Raw genomic sequence first — 21,561 nt, 5'->3', positions numbered from 1 at the left:
GCCCCAAAATTTTGAAGGAGCTCACATGGACAGCTCAACTTGGATCAAATCATAAGGACTATTCGTGTAACCAACTCTATATTAAAATATTATTTCATGTTTATCACTAGGGTTTGGGGTTGGACTTTTAAAGAGTTTACATAGCTAATCATATTTTTTAAGTTTCTATTTATAAGTGGACCCCATCAGTTCTTTTACTTGGTCCCGATTCTATCAAACCCCGATAAAAACCGGTCAAAACCTGGCCATACCTGAAATAGGTTCCTATCCGACTCGGTTCTTGTTTTTGTTAACCAAACCCGAAACCGATTCCCGAATCCTTAAAACAAACCCGGGTAGCCACAAGCCCACAATTGTTAAAGTAAATGAGCCGGGTTTAATAGATTGGGCTGTCATTATGGACCAGACTCCCCATACTTAAAAACCCACTTTCGTTAAAAACCCTTCAAAAAGAATCGACACCATACTAAACCGTACACACCGCCGTTAACAGTCCGCCGGCGAACTCTTCTACTTTCTCCGTCGCCGGCGAACTATCAATCACTGCATAAATCTCTTCAGACCCATTAACAATATTCAATGAAGGATCCCATGGAACTCGACGAACAAATACCTACTTCACCTACTGACGAACCCAAGACGCCCAAAACAAGTAAGAGGAAACAGAGCAAGATCGACGACGAAGACGAGGTTGTGGTTAAGGAGAGGAATATTAAAGGGATACTGTTGTCTGTACGGAAGCCTTCTTATGTTTTGAAGAGGGGTATTGGTATTGGTATTGGTATTGGTATTGGACGAGAGTTACGGAGTTTGCGATCGGAGCATCGGAAACGACTCCGGTGTATTCTCCGGCAACTGGTTCGGCGGCAGAATTGGGAAGAGGCGTGTGGTGTGTTGAGTTTGCTTTTGAAGGGGACGTATAAGGAGAGTGGTGTTCGAAGCAATCGGAATAAGTATTGGGTATGTTTAATTTAATTTAATTCGGACATTTTAAGTTTGAAATCATTCTTTGAATTTATTCTTGTTGAACTTTTAAAAGTTAGGGCTTTTGATGCTGGTCTTTGGGCCGGGATAACCAGCGTTTAAACACACGCTTAACCAATGCCTGAACGCACGAAATCGGTGCTGAAAACCAGAATCATTTTTTTAAAACCAATTCGTTTTGACCCGAAAGTTGTTTTGACCCATAACCCAAACCTGCCGACCCAAAGGGCTGGGTTACGGTCGGGCGTTAGGTTGATCGTGTACCAGGACCGAAGGACTGGGTTACGTTCATTGCATTGCACAGGTCGTGCATTTTTCAGGCCCGGTGGACGCAATAGGCACCTGAATGCACGTAACCGGCATTTAAACATGCTTAACCAATGTCGCGCGTAACCATTGCTAAAAACCAGAAAGTCAGAACTCAGAACCGAAGCTGAAATGTACAGTTTTTTTTTGGAGTCGAAAGTCGAAACCTGTTCTGACCCAAGAGATGTTTTGACCCATAACCCAAAACCGCCGACCCCGACCTGTGTTGCTAGGACTAAGTGGTAATCAACTCTTCCTCACTCGTTATTCATGTCCATGATCTTAAAGCACGGATGATTCATAAGGGTCACCTTGCTTCTGATTCCGTTCTAAATTAGCCTGTTTTGACTCACACCCATTTTGACCTGAACCATAATAACCTTTTTTAAAACTGACCCGACATGTTGCCTGACCCGACCCGCCTGTTTTGCCAGGTTTATATATGATGTTCTACAAATAATAAACATACTCGGTAAAATTCCACTGATAACACGTTTATAGGAAAACTCATGATGTACATATTATAGTTTTGCAAATGCTGCACATATCTGTTTTAATTTGTTTTGAGCTTTATTGTTGTAATAGTATTTAGCAATTAACAGTTTGGTTTTCTTTTGCTATTTAGGCTACATTGGAGCTTTTAGAACGTATGAAAGCTGCAAAGTTGGAACACAAAACGGTCCGGAAGGTGTATGATATATGGATGAAGAAGGATGGTGATGGTAAAAATAAACGGTCGTTGAAGGTATTGTCTTAATAAGTTGCATTTTATAAGATATTATTTTTGTCTATTAATCATCAATTATTTGTTGCAACGTTGGGTATTTTGCTTATGTATTCTTTTTGAGTTTAATCTGGCGGCCAGTGTTATGACCCACATGATTATAAGTTATAACTTACATTTTGTGTGTTATATCTTAATAATTGAACGTTTGATTTTTGGCAGGGCAGATTAGATGTACAATTAGAATTCCTCCTTTTTCATCTTTCTCAAAGTAAAAGCGATGACGCCATACAGACTATAATAAGGTTAGCATTTTTCTTTTGCGACATTAATCAAAGATTATTTCCAACACTAATTAAATTTGTTTTATCATCAGTCTTAAGCAAGATAGAGACTTTTCAAAAGACCCAATAGCAAATTTGGTTGTAGGGTTAGCTTATTGTCATATATTGTACAAGGGTATATCGAAAGAAGTTTTGTTCGTTTACATGATGATTCACATGAATCTAGTAGCTCTATTCAATCAGGGATGTCCGAGTCCCAAGGTATGATGTCAGTTCATTACTCTAATGGACAAGAAGGTGCTGACGTGGAAATTCAAAAGCCAGATTCAAATACCTCTGTTGGAAATTACAAACAAGAAGTAAAAAAAGAAAAACCTGAATATGATGAACTCCATATGAATTCTGATGATAGTGATCAAAATGGAAACGCTGCATGGTTCCCGCATACCGGTGACAAAGTTTATGGTTCCATTGTCAATACACATGGTGGGTTTTCATTTTTTTATACAGGGCATTTCAGCTTATATACTTTTCATTATAGGGGTCTGCCGTGTGCATAAAACCAAAATAACCGAACTCGGTAAATAACCGATGGTTTGGTTTTTTTTTTTTAATCAGTGTTTTGGTTTGGTTTTGGTTTTCCAATCAGCCAAATACTGAAAAAAAGCGAACCAAAAAAACTGATTTTAAGTGATTATAAAAGCAAACACTGTATCACTAATTAATTTTTTTTAATTAATGTTTTTGAGCAAAAACTGTTGATTAAGTGATTTTAAGTGGTATACTTATTGTGTTTACATTTGTCTTAACAATGTCATACGCGGCATGGCAATTTTTCTCTGTTTGGTGTTTGGTTAAACTACTAGATTCTCGCACTGTTTACATTAGTTCTTTTGTGTTCCTTATTTACTGTATAAACTTGCATGTGATTGGTTGATTTTGGTTCAGATCTAGAAGACTTGTTGATGCCTATGAGATTTCCAAAAACAAACAGTTTCGAGGATTTCATCTCTCTTCAAAACAGTATAAAAAACGACCACTATAAGGCTGCAGTTGATCATTTAAAGAATGCTCTTCATTCTACTCCACCAGCTTTTGAGGCTTTGCTTCCTCTAATACAGGCAAGCAACATTATCTATTAAAAAATATTATTTCAAAAAGACTTTTCTAATTATTTAAAATTCAAATCTCAATTTTGACAGATGCTTTTGTTTGGGGATCAAGTCAAAGAAGCTATAGAAGAGGTTGAAAGTGTTGTTCAAAATTCACATGCTGCACTTCCTTTTAGGTAAAAAATAAATAAATAAATATAAATCAATAATTCAGTTCATATGTTTATGAAACTTTTTACTCTTTTGTAATTTTGTTAATTAAACTCTTGTATAATGAAGGTTAAAAGCTAGCCTTCTTGAGCATTTTTCTAAAGAAGATGCAAGCAAACTGTGCAGCTGCTTTGAGGACACGTTAAGAAAAGATCCGACTTGTAGCCACTCACTTTCAAAGCTAATAAACTTGCATCATGTCGGTATGTTATCATCTTTTTATATTGTTTGAATTATATATAACTTGTTGATTCATATATATTTAGTATGTTTTGTATACATTTTCAGGAGTTTACAGCAGAGAAAGTTTGGTAGAGATGATCGCGTTACATTTAGATGCTACATATGCAGGATGTGATATTTGGAAAGAGTTTGCTTCATGCTTCATAGAACTTTCCGGATGCGATGAGGATAGAATGTCAAGTTGTGTCAACGGTGTTGGTGAAAGTTGTTACATTAACTCTTCAAAGAATATCCCTGATATGTTTCAAGTTAATGCGTCAAAAAAGCACTGGAAATTACGTTGTCGATGGTGGTTGACACTGTCATTTCAGTCAAACTATGCTAGCATCAGAAGTTAATTCAGGTATTTTTTTTTAAATTCACTTTCTTAGAACGTTGAGTATTGTGGATTAATATTTACATAATATGATGATATATTTAGGGAACTTGGAGCTTGTCATTTTTATGGTATAGAATCCGCGTATGTTGTTACGGCTTGTAGATATTTAAGAAAAGAGAAAAGTGAAGAATTATTAATCTTGAAAGAGCACATGGAAAATGCTATTGGTATCGCACAACAGAACACGCGATGTTGGGCCAATTCGTATGTATAGGCCTTTGGGTCCATTTTTGTTGGTGTATATGAGGGGATAATTCAAAATTTTGATAGAAGTTGGTCCGTGTTTTCGTATCCCCGTGTAATATAGGCTCCCTGAGAGCATTTTTGTTTGATGGTTTTAACATTGTATTGATTCTTCATTGTTAACTTGAAGCTTCAAAAAAAAAGAAAGCAAGAAATTTGTAACCAAAATGACTACGATTATATGTTCAAACCAAATAAAGAGAACAAGAGGTGGCTTGAAAAATGCATATTAGGAACGATAACTCGTCTAACTTATAATGTGCAGGACTGGTTTGCTGGTCTGGTGTCGCGGGTTCGACAGGTGAAACCCATGAAATGCTTACTCCTGGTGGAATGTAACTAATTGTAACATCCAACTTTTTGTTAAATAATAAATGGAGGAAAGTTTTGTTATTTAACTGTGTGTCGTTAAGTTAGTCGTGTGTTAAGTGTTTGGATTTGGATTTGGAATTGTGAGTGGGTTGTGGGGCCCATGGCCCCCTATATAAGCCTAACCTCTCCATTCTTTTCACCATTTTGTTACACACACACTCAAGAACACACACCCTTTCTCTCTACATTCCGGATCCAAATCTGTGTAAAAAAGAAGGAAGAATCTCGTGTGTAGACATCATCAAACAACAAGAATCACGTCCAGATCTACGTATTGTCCAGATCTGAACTCGAAACCGAAGCAAAAGGTGGGTTTCGGTTTAAATGGTTAAGTTTTATGGTTAGAATTGTCATACAAACAGATATAATGATAGATCGGGTTGTAAAATGTAAGAAAAATATAAAAAACTTTGTAAGTTATAACCTCTTGGGTGCACTTTGTGATAAAAAGGTGGTGTTTTGACTTTGAGGGATGGGTTCAGGATCAGGTGCATGGGGTCAGAATGTGTCGAAAGTTGGGAAGAAGTAAAAATTAGGTCCTAAGGAAAAGCCACGAAGTAAAATGACTTTAAAATAGAAAAAGCGAAGAAAGGAAGGCATTTCACTTTGCTCAGCCATGAGAAGCGAAACAGGCATTTCGCTTCGCTCAGCCATGCGAAACGAAACAGTTTCACGCGAAGCGAAATTCCATGCATGCGAAGCAAAATTCTTCCATGCGAAATTTTATAAAATTCATTTTCTGATGCATTTTTGTTAAAGGACTGTTAATGAAAATAAAATTTTTCCAAGCTGACCTGGCAGCTCAACCCCAACCAGGGGCGCTGCCCCTTGGACCCTGCTAGGGGCTGCCGCCCCTAGACCCCGCTACCAGGGGCGCTGCCCCCGGACCCCTGTTAGTTGAGGGTGTCATTGACTTAGATATAAGAAGTAGTAGTAATGGATATTTGACACTCGTAATGCGTTATACAATTAGCCGTGCACAGCTAAAAAAGGGCATTACTATTAACGGCGAGAGAAACCGACTTCTGGTGAGTTTCTAGCCCCTTTATCTGTTATGTTTTTGGGGTTGTATGCATACTCCTTTGTGATAGTTGTTAATACACTTAACTTAAGTGGTAAGTGTATGATATATGTATGACTAAGTATTGAATGTTATTATGGAATGTTTATACGAATGAATATGTACATATACGTATATACATGACCAGAAGATATGTAAAGTATGCATGAATGAAAATGAATGTATGATCGAGTGACGTGACAAGTATGGTTATTGGAGACGAAAGGACCAGACTCTAATAATATCTGAGACAAAAGGGACCAGACCCTGATAATATCTGAGACAAAAGGGACCAGACCCTAATAATATCTGTGATGGTAGAGATAGAATAGCCTATGGTAAATCACAAGGCCTTATGAAAGAAAGTATGTAAGCGCGTGTGCATGTATATAAAGTTTGTATGAAAGAAGTAAGAGTAAATAAGGTATGAATACGTATCTTCGGATGCGTATGAGTAAGGATATGAATGTATTGTATGTTAAATGATTAACTAGAACTCACTCAGCGTAGCTGACTTTTAGTATGCACGCAAGCAAATAGATTGAGGCAGCTGGCTTGAGGAGAGACACATGGCATGGACGGAAGAGATTGGCATCTACGAAGAAGTGCCAAGATTGTTTTAATTAATTACAATTTGTATGTTAAGACAAGAATGAATTTTTTGTAATGTGATGTATGAAGTTTTTAATTATTCCGCAAAGTTTTTAATTTACTCTGATTTTAGAACTGTGTTTATGAGTAAATCCAACACTAAAGTAGGGTTACCGGGAACGGGGCCTTACACTAATCATGCCTTTATACTTTTCCAGAGACTAAAAGAGGTTTTTTTTCCAGTGAGATGCGGGACTCCAAACCGGACCTAAAATGTATATTAGAAACAACAAAAAAGAAAAGAAAACTAAAAATATAACATTGGTAAACTACTAATATTTGAAAAAGAAGAAAGGTAAGAAAAATGTAGTAGAAAAAAATACTTCATAGTGAGATGAAAACAAGAAGAATATGGCATGCAAGAGCCACCACGTCGACAACGCTAAAATAATTTTGTACCATGTCCTAGACCTTAGTTCTAGCTCTCTATAAAGTCATATACTCTACCATGTCTTATAACAGGCTTTGTTAATGTATCAAAAGCCCACGCCATCAAGAACACATAAATGCTAGGGATTTTTTAGTATAAGTGGGGATTAACTTGTTGATCAAGTTAATTGTAATATGAATTTAAATAAATCGTATTCCGGATGCATGCTTATTTGATCTTATTATAATTTATATTATATTGGTACTTAGGGGTGAAGCCCCTAAGTCATGGGGGTTCCAAGGAGGCAACGCCCCCTTAGCGGGTGGTCCGAGGGTAGCGCCCCCGATAGCAGGGTCCAGCGGACAGCGCCCTGACTGGGGTATGAGCGTATATTAAAAATGCATCAAATTTAATTATTATTAAATTTCGTAAGTATGTCATATGACAAAATCAGGAACGTATATTTTGATTTTTATACGTATAACATAGTTAGTCAAACTACTAACCCTATAAATTTTTTGCTATAATTTAGTTGAGAACCTTCTGTCACACAATGCCATGTGACTACTCTCCACCTACACCAACCGAAATGGAGGTGATGGACTACATCAATACGTTACTATTCATGTCTCCACCGCTCTGTACAAACATCGTAAGTATTTGAACTTGGTTGCCCATGGATGATTGAACCAACTAGCTTCGATGGTGATCTGAACGTCCTCATCGTTGGCGTTTGCCCTCACTTAAGTCACAATAAAGACACTGCTTTTAAGGGCTAATCCTTTTTGTTCTCTACGTCGCTCTTCTAGCCTCACAATCAGTCCCTATTTACTTCACGTGACTAACACAATACAGTCAAAGAGAGGCATGCACCACAGAGTTGCCTCCTGATTTGACTTTAGTAACTCGTCCATGACTATTGCAAATATAAACGGGCTAATTAAAAAAGTGTAAAACATGTGTTAAATTTATCATTTTCAAAACAAAACATAAAAGTGTAAAACATGTGTTGTAAATTAATCATTTCAAAACAAAACTTAAAACAACAGTAACTAAGTCTTCAAATGAATCAAAACTTGCAACTTAACAGTAAGGTCCCTTACTATTTGTTTTTTCAGAGGTAAAATGTCTGCAGTCTGCGGACCACATCTGCAGACATCTGTAGCAGAAGAGGTGGACCAAACCTCTGCAGTCTGCAAGAAAAAGACTGTTTTTTAACGTCTGCAAACTGATAAAATAAACAGAAATTCAACTAAACCGATTTTTCCAATAACCAATATTCAAGTGTTATAAAACCAAATAATTTCCAGAAACTCCAATGCAAATAATATACAAAACATGCTTCAAGTATACAAAAGAAGTTTCAAAGTACAACAAATGTATATATGTTTAAAAATAACATATGTTTCAAGTAATATACAATAACTTCCTGAACCGACGTCTTCACTATTACAACCCGAACCGACATCTTCATACTTGCAACCTGAACCGACGTATTCATACTTGCAACCTGAGTCGACGTTTTCATACTTGCAACCCGAACCAACGTATTCATACTTGCAACCCAAACCTAATTGAACAAACCAATTAACAATCAAACCTAAACATAAACAATATTTCAACGCACAAATTAAACCTAAGCATCAACAATTTTCCAAGCACAAATCAAACCTAAACATAAACAATTTTCCAAGGTACAAATCAAACTTAAACATAAACAATTTTCAAGGCATAAATCAAACCTAAAACACAATTTTCCAAGCACAAATCAAACATAAACATAAATAAAATGGATCAAAAAGTAAAACCAAAATGAAACGGGTCAAAAATCGAGAATCAAGAATCCATCGTCATGGGTTTCATTTTAATACACTAATGTTACTTATGACTCGAGCCATTATTAACCAAGTAATTGAAAATTAATCTAAAGAAAATCAAGAATCAGATTGTAATCTAAAGAAAATCACTCTAATCAAGATTGAAATAAAAAATAAAACCTTAACAAATCAAACAGGAGATGAGGGAGGCCGATGCCGGTTTGCTGGAGAGAAAGAGGCCAGCGGCAGCAGGGGCGGAGGTGAGCGTCGGTGGCGGTCGGAGGTGGAGGAGGCAGGTGGCGGCGGCGCACCGGAGGTGGAGGGGCAGGTGGCGGCGGCGGCTTACCGGAGGTGGAGGGGGGCAGTGGGTGATGGGATTGAATGAAAATGGTTTTGAGAGACCTGATAGAAATAAAATGAATGAAAGAATAAGAAACTGAAAAGATGTATGAAGATTTGAGAGTGGGAGGTCCATGTCTGCGTGAAAAAGAGGACGCGCAGAACTTTTTTAATGAAATGTCTTCCAAAAAACAAACAGTCCGCAAACCTAAACGTCTGCGCGTGATCTGTGTCTGCGCGTGGTCTTTCACTAAAATCATTCTAAGTTTTTCAAGTTAAATCAAATAATATGTATTGGTGAAAAAAATTTCATGATAATTAAATATAAATCAAAACTGAAAAAAAACCCAAAAAATCATTAAATAGTAACCAAGATTAAGATGTTTTCAAATTAGCCTTATTTTTAAAAAAAATAAATAACATTTATAAAAAAATTTACAAAATGTAAAAAGGGTGAAAGAAACTTGGTTACCATAATGTGAAATTAACCCTGCTAAAAAATCATTAAAGATGAACTAATGACCAATGACTGAAAACACAGATCAAAAGGGCCAAACTGGCTTATATACATGCATGCCACATCATGAACACCAAACATACAAGACTGAATGAATGTTCAACCTGATATTAACATTCATAAGTACACATCACTCCAAACAGAGTGAAAAGGGTCTATACAAAAAGGTTCAAAGGAGAGATAACCTTCTTTTCAACACTTTGTCAAACTGTCTCATCTCATAAAGAACCAAAACAAAGTTTCATATTTACCACAATTTATAAAAGGAGAAAGAACAACACCATCTCTTTACTTGTATACTTATAACATCATCATTACAAGCCTTCTTCTTTCTCTTACGACTGCGTTGCTTTTGCAGCAAGCCCCGTCGACTTGCAAACCGGGCAGGTGTTCTTCACCGTCAACCACTTTTTCACACACTCAACATGATACTCATGCCCACAATCTAGCACCCCGATTTGTTCCTTTTCATCATAATCAGTCTGTAAAAGAAGAAATCATCAATGAACAACCATAGCGTATGATTTGAAACTGATAACAGATATAAAATGTAGTTATGACATACCCAAAAGAGAACGGCAATTTGGGATCAATAACTATATATTGAAGCCAAAACTAGCGACAAACGAAGCAATTTGCACAAAAAGGTAACCAACTTTTAACTGTTTTTATATGGCATGTAACTTTTTTTACTAGAAAAAACATAAAACTACCCAAAAAAACACAAAAAAAATTGTCACAATTTTCAGTGGTGTAAACGAGCCAAGCAGCTCGAAAGCTACTCGAGATGGCTCGAATCGAGCCAAGCTTAAAAGAGTTGAGCTCTAAGCTTGTTCAATATACTAGCCCGAGTTGGAGCTTCACTCATCAAGCTTGAACTGGCGTGCGAGTAATAAACGCGCCGGGTCCAAGCTGAGCTCGAGCTTGAAAAACTAATCAGAAACCAAGTTCAATCTATTTAAATAAGCTCGAAACGAGTCAAGCCCAAGCTATTGACTTTTCAATTCAAGGTAATATGAACCAAATCAAAACAATGATGTTGCAACTTATGATAACAGCATTGACCAAGTTGACTTCTATTCCTACATGACGCTGACATGACATACTGAAACCGGTTACCGGCCAACTTATAAGAAATACCTTGAGCCAAAAGTTTTGATATATATTGATGGACGATTGTTAAATTTAACCTAAAAAACATCACTCAGCTAAAATAGAAAGATGATCAAAGTTGGTTTCCTTTTTATGCAATTTGCACAAAAAATGTATTCTAAAGTTAACCGTTTATGGTGCACCATAACACAAGAAAATATGTTTATACATGCAACTGAGCAAGAATATTTGATCAAGATCATTTAAGGAGGTGATAATAAAGAAATGGTAATAAGCAAGTAGGAACCCAAAAAAAATGCAAAAATGAAATTGCAGTTCACTAAATACCTGGCAAATCACACAAGAATTAAGTTCTTGATCAGCAGAAGATGCATCTTCTGGTTCAGAAGAAGATTTAGATGAAGCAAGTACTTTCGTTTTTAAATGTTCTAGAATAAAAGCATCTGACAAGCCCGAGCCTGCACTACCAATCTGTTCACCTAGCGCGAGAAGCTCCTGCATAAAACGGAAAATGTTGCAAGAATTATATGAAGCAAACATTGATATGAAAACACAAAAATTATGAATAATGGATTACAGCCCTAATGACCCTTTGCATGATAGAGATATCGCAATCCGACAATAACTTGGTTAGCATGTGTAATGACAATTAGAAAGAAAATACTCTAATATATGGAAACCACTAATATTAAATATCTAATAAATACGTAAACTATCAATCCTTATTATGGCATGTCATATTATCATTCCATTATGTATACATAATTTAAAAAAAAAAAAACCCCTTTTAAGAACATTTTTTTTTCACATAGGATTAGAAGTAAATCTTAGTACATTCTTAAAATAAAACAAACATTATTACTTAAATAAAGTAGGTCTTTGACAACTTACCTCGTAAGACATGTGATCAATGTCCAAACGCATATCTCTAAGATGATCAACCGAATGTCCCGCTTCACGATAACCAGAAATATCAAATATTGCAACCCCCTACACATCAAAAAACACGTAAACTATAAAAAACCAACAAAGAAACATCACAATTTCCCGTTTCAAAATATTCAAAATCAATCGAAAGATTTCAATTTTTATATGAGTATAATATAATACATCTTCAGGGAGAACCCTCAAGTGGGGAAAGGCCCGATGCCTTGCAGTTGCCTCCACCATAAGCTCCCGCCTATGAGGCTGGAAAACTCTAACACCAGTTGGCTGTGCGGGGCCCACAAACCGAGGCATGGGCAGCTCAATACCATTCTGAAAAGGATTTGTTGGAAGTCTGCGTGAAGATGATGCCACTTGAGAATGGAAATCTATATTAGGTCCTTGCATTGGCGGCTGCGACGGTGGCGGGTGGTGGATAGTGTGGGGACCCGGATGAGGCGTGACAGCAGCCGGGTGCACAAAAGCCCCCGGAATAGGTCCTGGAATAAGCAAGTTAATATTGCTAAGTCACAATTTATCTTAAAAGGAATAGGCAAAATAAAATAATTAGTTTGGCAATTATAACTGTATTCATAAATATTACCTTGAAGATAAGGTAGACCGGGACCATGATTCCACAAAACCGTTTGAATATGTTGACCACCATAGTTACCCGGAATCAAATGACCGCTATTATGGGCTAAGACCGGGTCAACCCCGATAGCACCAGAAGAACTCGAGCCAGGTGTCGGGTAAAAATACTGCATATTTCCCGGGAACCCTTCAGCGTTCTTTCTTTTAAACACGTCAATAAATGGATTTTGAATCCCGTGATTGATTGCAGGTTGGAAAACTCGGGCACCATTAGGTGTCATGTATACATTGTTGGCAGGGTGATGAAGGTGAGGATGAGAATGAGGATGATCTGGACCATTGAACTGAGTGATGCCAGGTGGCAAAGGTCCGTGATTTTCTGGTAGGTGTTGAGGATTGAAACCAGGTAATATTGTGAGATTATTATTAGTAGGTTGCGGGAAACTCGGTAGTCCACCGTAAGGTACTACACTAGGTTCCGGGTGAATACGGCCATGTTCTGTTTCAAGTGGTGGGCCTGTATAAAGCATATTTCGTTGTCCCATATCGTTGAATGATGAACTGCAAGTAAATCCTGATCAATCATGAAAAATATGAACTAGATTAGAATATTAAATACAAAAATATTTTATACGACATTTATAGTAACGCAGAGATAAACCATAAAGCTAACATAAGTGATAAGAAAGTCCATCATAACAAACTGCAAAATTACACGACACGCAATCAAAAAACCTTAAAACAGGATAGAAGAGTTTGTTGGAATTCAACTTTCACAGACAAAGTTGCTGCCTTTATCTCGGGAATAGGGATATCATAATGGGAATTTTTTTATTTTGAGACAATCCAAAATGGAAATAAATCATGTTATTACTAGGGCACCAGATAGGTCAAGAAACTTGAACCCTTTTAAGTAAAAACTATTGTAAAACATCAATTGAATATTCTAATAATGGATCCCTTAAGAAAGAAAGAAAGAAAGAAAGAAAGAAAGAAACATACTAAACGAGTGATAATGTTTTTGGATAATCTACCTAAGATGCTTCAATTTACAGCCACGTCATCCACAAATTTTGTGAAATTCACTATTGGTACTCGGAGTCTCGGATAACCTAAGTCAACTAATACGACAACAGACACCGACAGGCAATGCATGCCATATGAGTCGTACAACGTCACAAAAGCCGAATTCTCACCTAAATGCGCAATAAGTCGATTAATGCAACTACCATCTAAATGTGGTTCAATCGAAAGAAAATCGCTACATGTAACACATAGTCGAACGATCAACCACAACCAAAACTGTTTTTAAAAAACCCTAAATAGTATGGACTCGTTTGAGTTCAAGATAAACAACTGTACTAAAAATCGACACACACAATTAAAAAAACGTTTCCCTTATTTTCTGTTAATAAGTGGTACATCCGAGCATAAGAATACTAGAACCGCATTCGAAAAAGCATCACCAAGTACCAACATTGCAGATTCTATTTAAGGATTAAAACCAACCCTAGAAAATTCTGTTGCCCTAATAAAACTTTCATGATTTCAAGTATTCAACCTTAATTTCAAGCATCTTCAGCAACAATTCACAAGAAACTTAAAAAAACACAAATTACCAATCTTGCAATCAGCATTTGATCAAATCTTTTCGACTTATTTTTACTTATTCATCTTGAATTAAGTGATCCATATACTGAGTTTAATTTCATTTATTTATTTCTAATTTTATTTTAAACCCGGAAAACAAATTCACAGTTCCAAAAAAAACCCCAAAAAATACCCAAAACAAGTCAACAAAAATCATAACTTTCGGACAAAACCCAATTCACAAAATCAACAAACAAACATAAATTGTCATAAAAATTGTACCTTTTTATCATCAACAGACTCCAGAGCTTGGTTGAATTAAGTTACCAAATTGAGCAAAAAAAAGCCCTAAAAAAACACGATCATCAACACATTAATAATCCAACAAAAACCCTTAATTCTCAAGCAATGATGATCGGTGTACGTGTGGACAGAATCAAGTTAATGTTTAATCAACTCAAATTAGTTAAAGATCGAAATTTGATAACGAATTAAAGAAATTGGTGAAATTGGGGGTGAATTGATGAAGAACATACCCTAATGAGGGTTGATCGGAGCCTTGAAATCGATTGTAGATAATAATAATAATAATATTATTATTATTTATTATTATTATTATTTTGGGAGAAAGAAAGAAAGAAAGAGATTGTGATGAAGAAAACCCTCTTTGTTTGTTTGTCTGCTTATTTCTCTAATTTTGGCTTTTAACCGCAACTTTCTTTCTTTTGTTTTCCGTGTTTACAATTAAATATTCCCAATTTATTTCCAAATTATTACATCAATAATAAATAATAAATAAATATATACCAAAGTGGTTGAATATTTAATGTTTTTTTAAGAGTTTGAAGCTAACCTGAGCTCGAGTGAGTTTTTCTAAAACAGAATGTCTAGTGTTTATACTGATTTTGACGTCTCATGTCTGACTCATCTAGGAACACTATCAGGAATAAATCTCTCTACTCTGAGAAAACTTTCTTAAACTCGAGACCATAAAAGTCGTAAGTCTTAACTATCATCCTTATCTCATTGGACCAGAACGATGACTGCAATTGCATGTTTAATACATCATCAATTTTAGCTAATTAGGAAAAAAAATAAATAAAAAGACAATAAAATCTAAGTAAATAAGTTTAGTGTCCGGTTATTCTACAAAATAGAATAAAAACAAGAAGAAAAAGAAAGATTCGTGATATAAAAAATAAAAAATCTCTAAAAAAATTAATAAAAAATCATAACTCAAAATTTAGAAAAAGTACAAAAAAATAATAATGTTTCTCCCCGTTTTACTCGTTCTAAAAAAACAATGATGAGGAAAAAATTGTTATGCCTTTTTGTTTATATTGTGTTTTTTTATATATATATTTTCGTCATTGATTGTGTATTTTTTCTAAACATTGTGTCTTTTTTTATTGTGTTATATTACTAAATATTATGTTATATTTTGCTTGATATTATGTTATATTTTACGATCTATTGTTTTTTATTTATTTATCATTATTTTTTTGTTTATTTTCATCATTGTGTTTCTTCGGCATTGTGTCTTTTTCGGGGTTTTTTTTTAAACTCGAAAGACGCGGAGAAACATTTTACATTTTTTATTTTTTTTTGTTTTTTATTTATATTTTGAGTTATGCTATTTTTATTACTTTTTTCGAATTTTTTTGAAGGGTTTTCGTATGACCGCAAACCCTTCTCACACTTCTCATTTTTATCTTATTTTGCATTTTAACTTTTTCTAATAAATTTATTCACACAATTAGTATGATCTCTCTTTGATATTTATGGAAAAGCAATTAATGATAAGATTTTTAACAATGTTAACCCGAAACTTGATGCCATAGTTGCTGAAATCAAGGCGTGTCTTTTCTTTAAATCAAGCACTGTGATGAAGCTTAGCACACTTACGTGGGATAACCGATTTGATTGGTGTAGCTTTTCAGTTTTTTTCTAAACGTTTGTATTTTTTTTCTTAACTTGTTTGTGAAACACCTCTTTTTAATGAATTTTTTTCGCTTGTTGCCAATAAAAGATATAAATCTATATAAACATTTGTTTGAATTGCAAGATAGACGGTTAAAAGTTGTATTATGTCATATTCAAAGCAATAGGTATAAGTGATGTCTACGATTTTCACAATTTGTTATTTAAATCTGGTTATGTATTGGACGTATGGTCCTGGTGTTGGTAGCCCAAAGATAAAGATAAAAATGTTTTAAACATCTTAATATCCTGAGTTAGAGACAAGTTAGGACATGAAATTTGCCTTTGAGAAAGGAAAAAGAAAAGATTAAAAAGAATTGTTGGAGAATTATTGCATCACATGATTTTAATGGCATTAAAACTTTAATTAATAAGTTAAGTGAAACATTATTTTAAAATTAAGAAGTTATATGTGACATCCCTCGATTTCGAGTCAAATTGTATTTATTTTTTATTTGTTTTTATGTTGTAAACCGACCCGATTTATATCCTGAACATTTCAAATATATAAAATATTGGATTTTATGTTACTAAAACATTCCCGCTTGTCTAATTTGAAAAACCCCTTTTACGGATTCGAAAACGGACTTAAAACGCTCAAGATACATCAAAAACGAACTTCCGGACGCAAACCGACGTGTAGACCAGGCCCCATCTTTTTTTTTGTTTTTTTTGTTTTGTGACTTGTCTTGACCCCTCTTGCATGCAAACCTTGATATTACACCCCATGCTTGACCCTTTCAACCCACCTTATATATACACCCCTATCCCCTTCATTAATCTCTGCTCATTCATCTCTTTCTCTTCCAATTCTCAAGCATTCAAAGGTGTTCTTCATATTTTTTTTGGCAGTTTGACTTTCCAAAGTCAAACTGACCATAGTCTTATATTATAATCAACTTGTTAACACTTATTTATACTTGAAGATTGTTATACAACATAAATATATAATAGCACCCTTTGTACCTTCGGTGGGCATTTCTCCGGTCTCGGTTGGTTAAGTGTCCGGCCCATAAGACAAAGCTACATGGAGGACTCGTAGTAGTCCTTGATTATATATATTTTCTGCATCAAACCATCAAACTTCTTATACTTGTTTAACTTCTGCTCATCTTAGTTCTATTTTACATTTTGAGTTTCCATGGTTATGGGTTTGTAGAATCTAACCTCGGTCTTATCTCGAAACAAGATCCGAACCGGAAACCGAACTTTCGTTTAAAGACTTTGTTGTTGACTTTTTGTATGTAAGACTTTGGTATTATTATTTATAAATTATTTTACAAGTTCTATGATGTTTGGACATGTGGTAACCATTCTTGGCCTTATTCCAAGATAAAAACCGAACCAAACCGAACTAAACCAAGTCTACTCGCTTAAGACACACAAGTGTGTTTTTAACCATTAAAGCTTGTATATTTCTTTAAAAATACTTTATAAACTGATTTTAATTATTTTCACAAAGTACTCGGAATGTTGAATCCAACCTGATCCTATAACAAAGTTTGGACCGACTAAACCGAACACTCGCTTAACGGACGTTGTTAGTTCTAAAACAATAGAACTACATACTTGGTTGAGTCTCTTTAAGATTTATTGAGTTATCTCATACATTTATTATTTTGGGAAAGTTGACTTTGGGTTTGGTCAAGTCACCAAGACCCGAACCGACCACCCGAACACTCTTTAAAACCCGTTTTAGTATCTATATTATAAAGGGATTTGCTTTCTTGCATTTTTACCCACCTTATTACTTAACATAGTTTGAGTAAAATTAAGGGCTAGATACTTTAACCCGGTTTCGAGCAAACTTACATTTTTAAAGGACTATTATTATAATTTATTAAATATTACATTTTAAACCTTAAACTTTAAATTGTTTACATTTCTTATCATTTATTTTCGTTTAAAGACTTCCAAGACAACTTTTCTAATACAAGACTTCTTCTCCTTTAGGCTTCGTTCGTTAAACTCATCGTTCCGGTTAATCTTCAAATCATCAAATCTTTCAAGTTTATTACTTGAACGTGAGTACTTTCATCCCCCTGTTTTCACTCTTTTATATTTTGGGGGTAACATTGCAAACTTATTCAAATCCAAATGATTTATACTTGAGTCTTAAACCACATATTTTATTGTATGCTTTACTTAAATAAATGCTCGATTTGGTGATTATATGCTTATATGCTTAAGTGCTAATGTGTTTACCGCTTTTGGATGGTTGATTCATAAATCCGAGTATATCTGGCATCCCCTTATAGAAAGGTGTCGTTAATGTATTCTTATTAACAATTTCATACAAAATCCGAGCATATTTGGCATCCCCTTATAGAAAGGTGTCGTTAATGTATTCTTATTAACGATTTCATTTATCTAAATTGTTGCTATTATTTATTGTTTTGTATACAAGTTGTGGAATTTCATATTATATATCTATTGTTCAAAAACTATGAAATTGCTCACCAACCTTTGTTTTGACAAAATTTATTTATGCAATGTTACAGGTTTGACTTTAGGTTGACTCGAGGACTTGAAGAAAAAAACGTTATCGAGACTATTAGGATATTAGCAAAACGAACAATATATTATTTACTATGATTTGAATTCGATTATTGTATGAACAAGTTATGTGACTCTTTGTGTTTTTATGAATTTAAATGAGTTGATTAAATATTGTCACTTAATAGTGTCGTATGCGATGAACAATCGGTTACGCCCCGACGTTTCCGTCATGGTCAGGGTGTGACATTATAGTTCACATGATTTTTCAATTAACTCATCTTTTACTTTCTATAAATACTTTTCTTTAAAAAATTAATCTTAAATGCAACTAGTTTATATTAGGGTGTGCAATAAATTTAAATACCGTTTTGAAACAAAAAAAAATCCGAAGAATTCAAACCAAAAAACTTAACCGAAACAAAAACCAACGGTTTAATTTTACGTTTTGTAAAAAACGAACTTACGGTTCAGATTTGGTTTTGCATGTAATAAAAAACCGTAAAAAAGAAAAAAACATGTCGAATTTCCAGATTTTCATTTTTATTTTTAAGAAATTTATAAGAATTTAATAAATATATAACTTAAATTTTTGTGGCCAGATGTATAACCAATTAATTGCTAATTAACATAAGTATTTATATCTAAATTCATTATTTTTTACCAACTTTTTGTTTGGCCTAAAATTTATAAACTCAAATAGGAAAAACTGAAACCGAAAACTAAGCGAAAACCAAAACCAAATGGTTTCAAAATTCCAAAAAACGGAAGTTTTGGTTTTTGGTTTGGTTCAGCCCAAATCAACCCAAACCAAACCGTGCACACCCCAAACCGAACCAAACCAAACCAAACCAAACCAAACCAGGTTCGATTAGTTTTGTTAAAAAAAATAGTTCGGTTCGATTAGTTTTTTTTTAAACTAGTTTGGACCGATTAGTTTTGTTAAAGAAGTAGTTTGATTTGATTAGTTCTGTTAGTAGTTCAGTTCGATTATTTTTCGTTAAAAAAAACTAGTTCTGTCCGAGTAGTTTTGTTAAAGAAGCAGTTTGGTCCGATTAGTTTTTTTGCTAAAAAGGCTAGTTCGGCCCGTTTAGTTTTGTTAAAGAAGTAGTTTGATTCGATTAGTTTTGCTAAAAAAGTAGTTCGGCCCGATTAGTTTTGTTAAAGAAGTAGTTCGGTTCGATTAGTTTTGTTAAAGAAGTAGTTTGGTTCGACTAGTTTTGTTTAAAAAGTAGTTTGGCTCGATTACTTTTTTTAAAAAAGTAGTTCGGTCCGATTAGTTTTGTTAAAAAAGTAGTTCGGTTCGATTAGTTTTTGTTAAAAAAAACTAGTTCGGTTCGACTAGTTTTGTTAAAGAAGTAGTTCGGTTCGACTGTTTTGTTTAAAAAGTAGTTCGGTTTGATTAGTTTTGTTAAAAAAGTAGTTCGATTCAAGTAGTTTTTTTTGTTAAAAAAACTAGTTTGGCTCGATTACTTTTGTTAAAGAAGTAGTTTGGTTCAATTAGTTTTGTTAAAAAAGTAGTCCGATTCGATTAGTTTTTGTTAAAAAAACAAGTTATGTCCGAGTAGTTTTATTAAAGAAGTGGTTCGGTTCGATTAGTTATGTTAAAAAAGTAGTTCGCTTCGATTAGTTTTTGTTAAAAACTAGTTCGGCCTGATAAGTTTTTGTTTAAAAACTAGTTCGGTCCGATTTATTTTTGTTAAAAAATCAGTTCAACTCGATTAGTTTTGTTAACGAAGTAGTTCGGTTAATTAGCTTTGTTAGAGAAAAGTAGTTTGTTTCGATTATTTTTTGTTAAAAAAAGTAGTTTGTTTCGATCAGTTTTGTTAAAAAAATAGTTTGGATGGAATTTATACGAGGGGCTAAAATTTAGCACGACTACAAACCACATTGACTCATACGTATCTTATGAAATGGCATATTGGTAATTTCAGCTTTTCCATGGATGGAAGCGTAACGACAGGACTCTTTCAGTTTATTTTTAGAACCACGGGGATTCAACCAGTTCATTTTTATCGAGGGAGTCAATGTGCCCCCGCCCTTAACGAAAGGTATGCGAACAGTAATTTTCTGTATATTTTTTTGTATGCATCAATATAGAGACAAATACGGAACCCTAATACAAAACTTTTGAGGGCTCTAATATATCTAATAAAAACATAATGAAAACCACAAAACACAATGACGGTTTAGACCCCGCTCACGAGTGGGTGTATATATACATGTACATGCGAAATCCACAACTTGATACGTACACTTGCAAACCCTAAAACTATAATAAATCAGAAGAGGTTGAAGACGAAGGTACGTTATTTATTAATTTATTTATGCTATATATATATGAATGGAATTTGGTGGTCAATTATCGTATGCGTGCTATGTTTTTCCTTGCAATTACTTTTGGCTTATATATTTGTTAACGTTCACGTATATTTGCTGTGTTTTTCCACTCCTTCGTTTTGGGATGTTTTAATACATGCATGTGCTGTTGAAACATAATCTTTTTGTCATTGAGTAGAAAGTCAATGGATAGTGTGGATGATGAGGATCAATCTGTTAACTCTGCAAAGTCAAAGGCTCCTCCTACTCCTTGCCCCCCTTATTATGTCATTGACTCACCATCAACTGATGAGGATCAATCTGATAACGAAGAGGATCAATTTGCTGGTAACCGCTCTCTTTTGTTTTTCGTTAAACATATCATAAAGTGTTTTTGTTTCACCATTATTTATTTATCTTTGTTATATAATAATAATAATAATAGGTGGAATCCAAGCTCAAGTGAAAGGGAAGCAGCAAGAGAACCCAAGCTCCTCTGCCCCTGCACTTCCTCCTTCGGGTAACCACTCGTTTGGTTTCGGTTGTAAAACATATTAGTATTACTCTCTAACGGGTTGCGCATGTTTAATATCGTTTAAAGTCTCAAACTGCATTTCTTTTTAACTTGTTAATAGGTGACCAAACGTACCCTCGCCCATCTGAGGAGCACGGTTGGAAAAAGATTCCCAATACAATTGACCATGAGCACGATTCTTCACCAGCACCACCGCTTTCGGGTAATAATGTTTGGGGCTTTATCATGATAACCAAATGTCACTTCGAAAATAAAAACCTAGCTAAATTAAGTGACAAAGTTTTTACTTGATAGATTTTTTTAAAATAAAAATTATAGAAAATCGTTTTAAGGAAAGATTCTTAATTTCTCTACAGTGTGGGATTACGTTGATCACGCTAACAAAAAGGCAGAGGAATT

At 34.5% G+C, this 21,561-nt stretch overlaps 3 protein-coding genes across 4 annotated transcripts; 2 read left to right on the top strand and 1 right to left on the bottom strand.

Annotated features, from left to right (window-relative positions):
- The first annotated feature begins 579 nt into the window (after positions 1-579).
- LOC143531036 (uncharacterized) lies at positions 580-4,207 on the top strand. The gene is made up of 7 exons (XM_077026427.1): positions 580-960; positions 1,916-2,035; positions 2,237-2,319; positions 2,528-2,784; positions 3,247-3,586; positions 3,690-3,823; positions 3,909-4,207. Exons 1-5 carry the CDS (start codon positions 580-582, stop codon positions 3,438-3,440), a joined length of 1,035 nt encoding a protein of 344 aa, XP_076882542.1. The 3' UTR covers positions 3,441-3,586; positions 3,690-3,823; positions 3,909-4,207.
- Positions 3,501-4,824, top strand: LOC143531034 (uncharacterized). The gene is made up of 5 exons (XM_077026426.1): positions 3,501-3,586; positions 3,690-3,823; positions 3,909-4,164; positions 4,285-4,409; positions 4,751-4,824. Exons 1-5 carry the CDS (start codon positions 3,501-3,503, stop codon positions 4,822-4,824), a joined length of 675 nt encoding a protein of 224 aa, XP_076882541.1.
- Positions 4,825-9,717: 4,893 nt separating this feature from the next.
- Positions 9,718-14,390, bottom strand: LOC143530995 (uncharacterized). Of its 2 annotated transcripts, XM_077026399.1 has the most exons (7): positions 14,369-14,390; positions 14,115-14,180; positions 12,253-12,816; positions 11,835-12,148; positions 11,616-11,714; positions 11,052-11,219; positions 9,718-10,093 (listed from the first exon to the last, which is right to left on the bottom strand). In XM_077026399.1, exons 3-7 carry the CDS (start codon positions 12,785-12,787, stop codon positions 9,947-9,949), a joined length of 1,263 nt encoding a protein of 420 aa, XP_076882514.1. In that variant the 5' UTR covers positions 12,788-12,816; positions 14,115-14,180; positions 14,369-14,390; the 3' UTR covers positions 9,718-9,946. The 2 variants fall into 2 exon arrangements, with proteins under 2 accessions (XP_076882514.1, XP_076882513.1); XM_077026398.1 differs by lacking the exon at positions 14,369-14,390 and having other exon boundaries at positions 12,253-12,803; positions 14,115-14,164.
- Between the last annotated feature and the right edge of the window lie 7,171 nt (positions 14,391-21,561).

Source organism: Bidens hawaiensis, unplaced genomic scaffold (genome assembly GCF_021521415.1).
Source record: "Bidens hawaiensis isolate Kalapana, Puna unplaced genomic scaffold, B.hawaiensis_p1.1 tig00009070_1, whole genome shotgun sequence".
NCBI lineage: Eukaryota > Viridiplantae > Streptophyta > Magnoliopsida > Asterales > Asteraceae > Bidens > Bidens hawaiensis.
Note: the sequence above shows the minus strand (reverse complement) of the source record. Positions and strands in the feature narration are given on the sequence as shown.

What these genes read in the sequence shown, in the direction of transcription:
- LOC143531036 (XM_077026427.1), top strand. Translation starts at nt 580, where the DNA reads ATGAAGGATCCCATGGAACTCGACGAACAAATACCTACTTCACCTACT. An exon ending in GCCATACAGACTATAATAAG is followed by an intron (nt 2,320 to 2,527) that starts GTTAGCATTTTT and finishes TGAATCTAGTAG; the next exon opens with CTCTATTCAATCAGGGATGT. An exon ending in TTCCATTGTCAATACACATG is followed by an intron (nt 2,785 to 3,246) that starts GTGGGTTTTCAT and finishes ATTTTGGTTCAG; the next exon opens with ATCTAGAAGACTTGTTGATG.
- LOC143531034 (XM_077026426.1), top strand. Translation starts at nt 3,501, where the DNA reads ATGCTTTTGTTTGGGGATCAAGTCAAAGAAGCTATAGAAGAGGTTGAA. An exon ending in CATGCTGCACTTCCTTTTAG is followed by an intron (nt 3,587 to 3,689) that starts GTAAAAAATAAA and finishes TGTATAATGAAG; the next exon opens with GTTAAAAGCTAGCCTTCTTG. An exon ending in TGTCGATGGTGGTTGACACT is followed by an intron (nt 4,165 to 4,284) that starts GTCATTTCAGTC and finishes TGATATATTTAG; the next exon opens with GGAACTTGGAGCTTGTCATT.
- LOC143530995 (XM_077026398.1), bottom strand. An exon ending in TGAGGGTTCTCCCTGAAGAT is followed by an intron (nt 11,715 to 11,834) that starts GTATTATATTAT and finishes TTTGATGTGTAG; the next exon opens with GGGGTTGCAATATTTGATAT. An exon ending in TTGATCACATGTCTTACGAG is followed by an intron (nt 11,220 to 11,615) that starts GTAAGTTGTCAA and finishes CGTTTTATGCAG; the next exon opens with GAGCTTCTCGCGCTAGGTGA.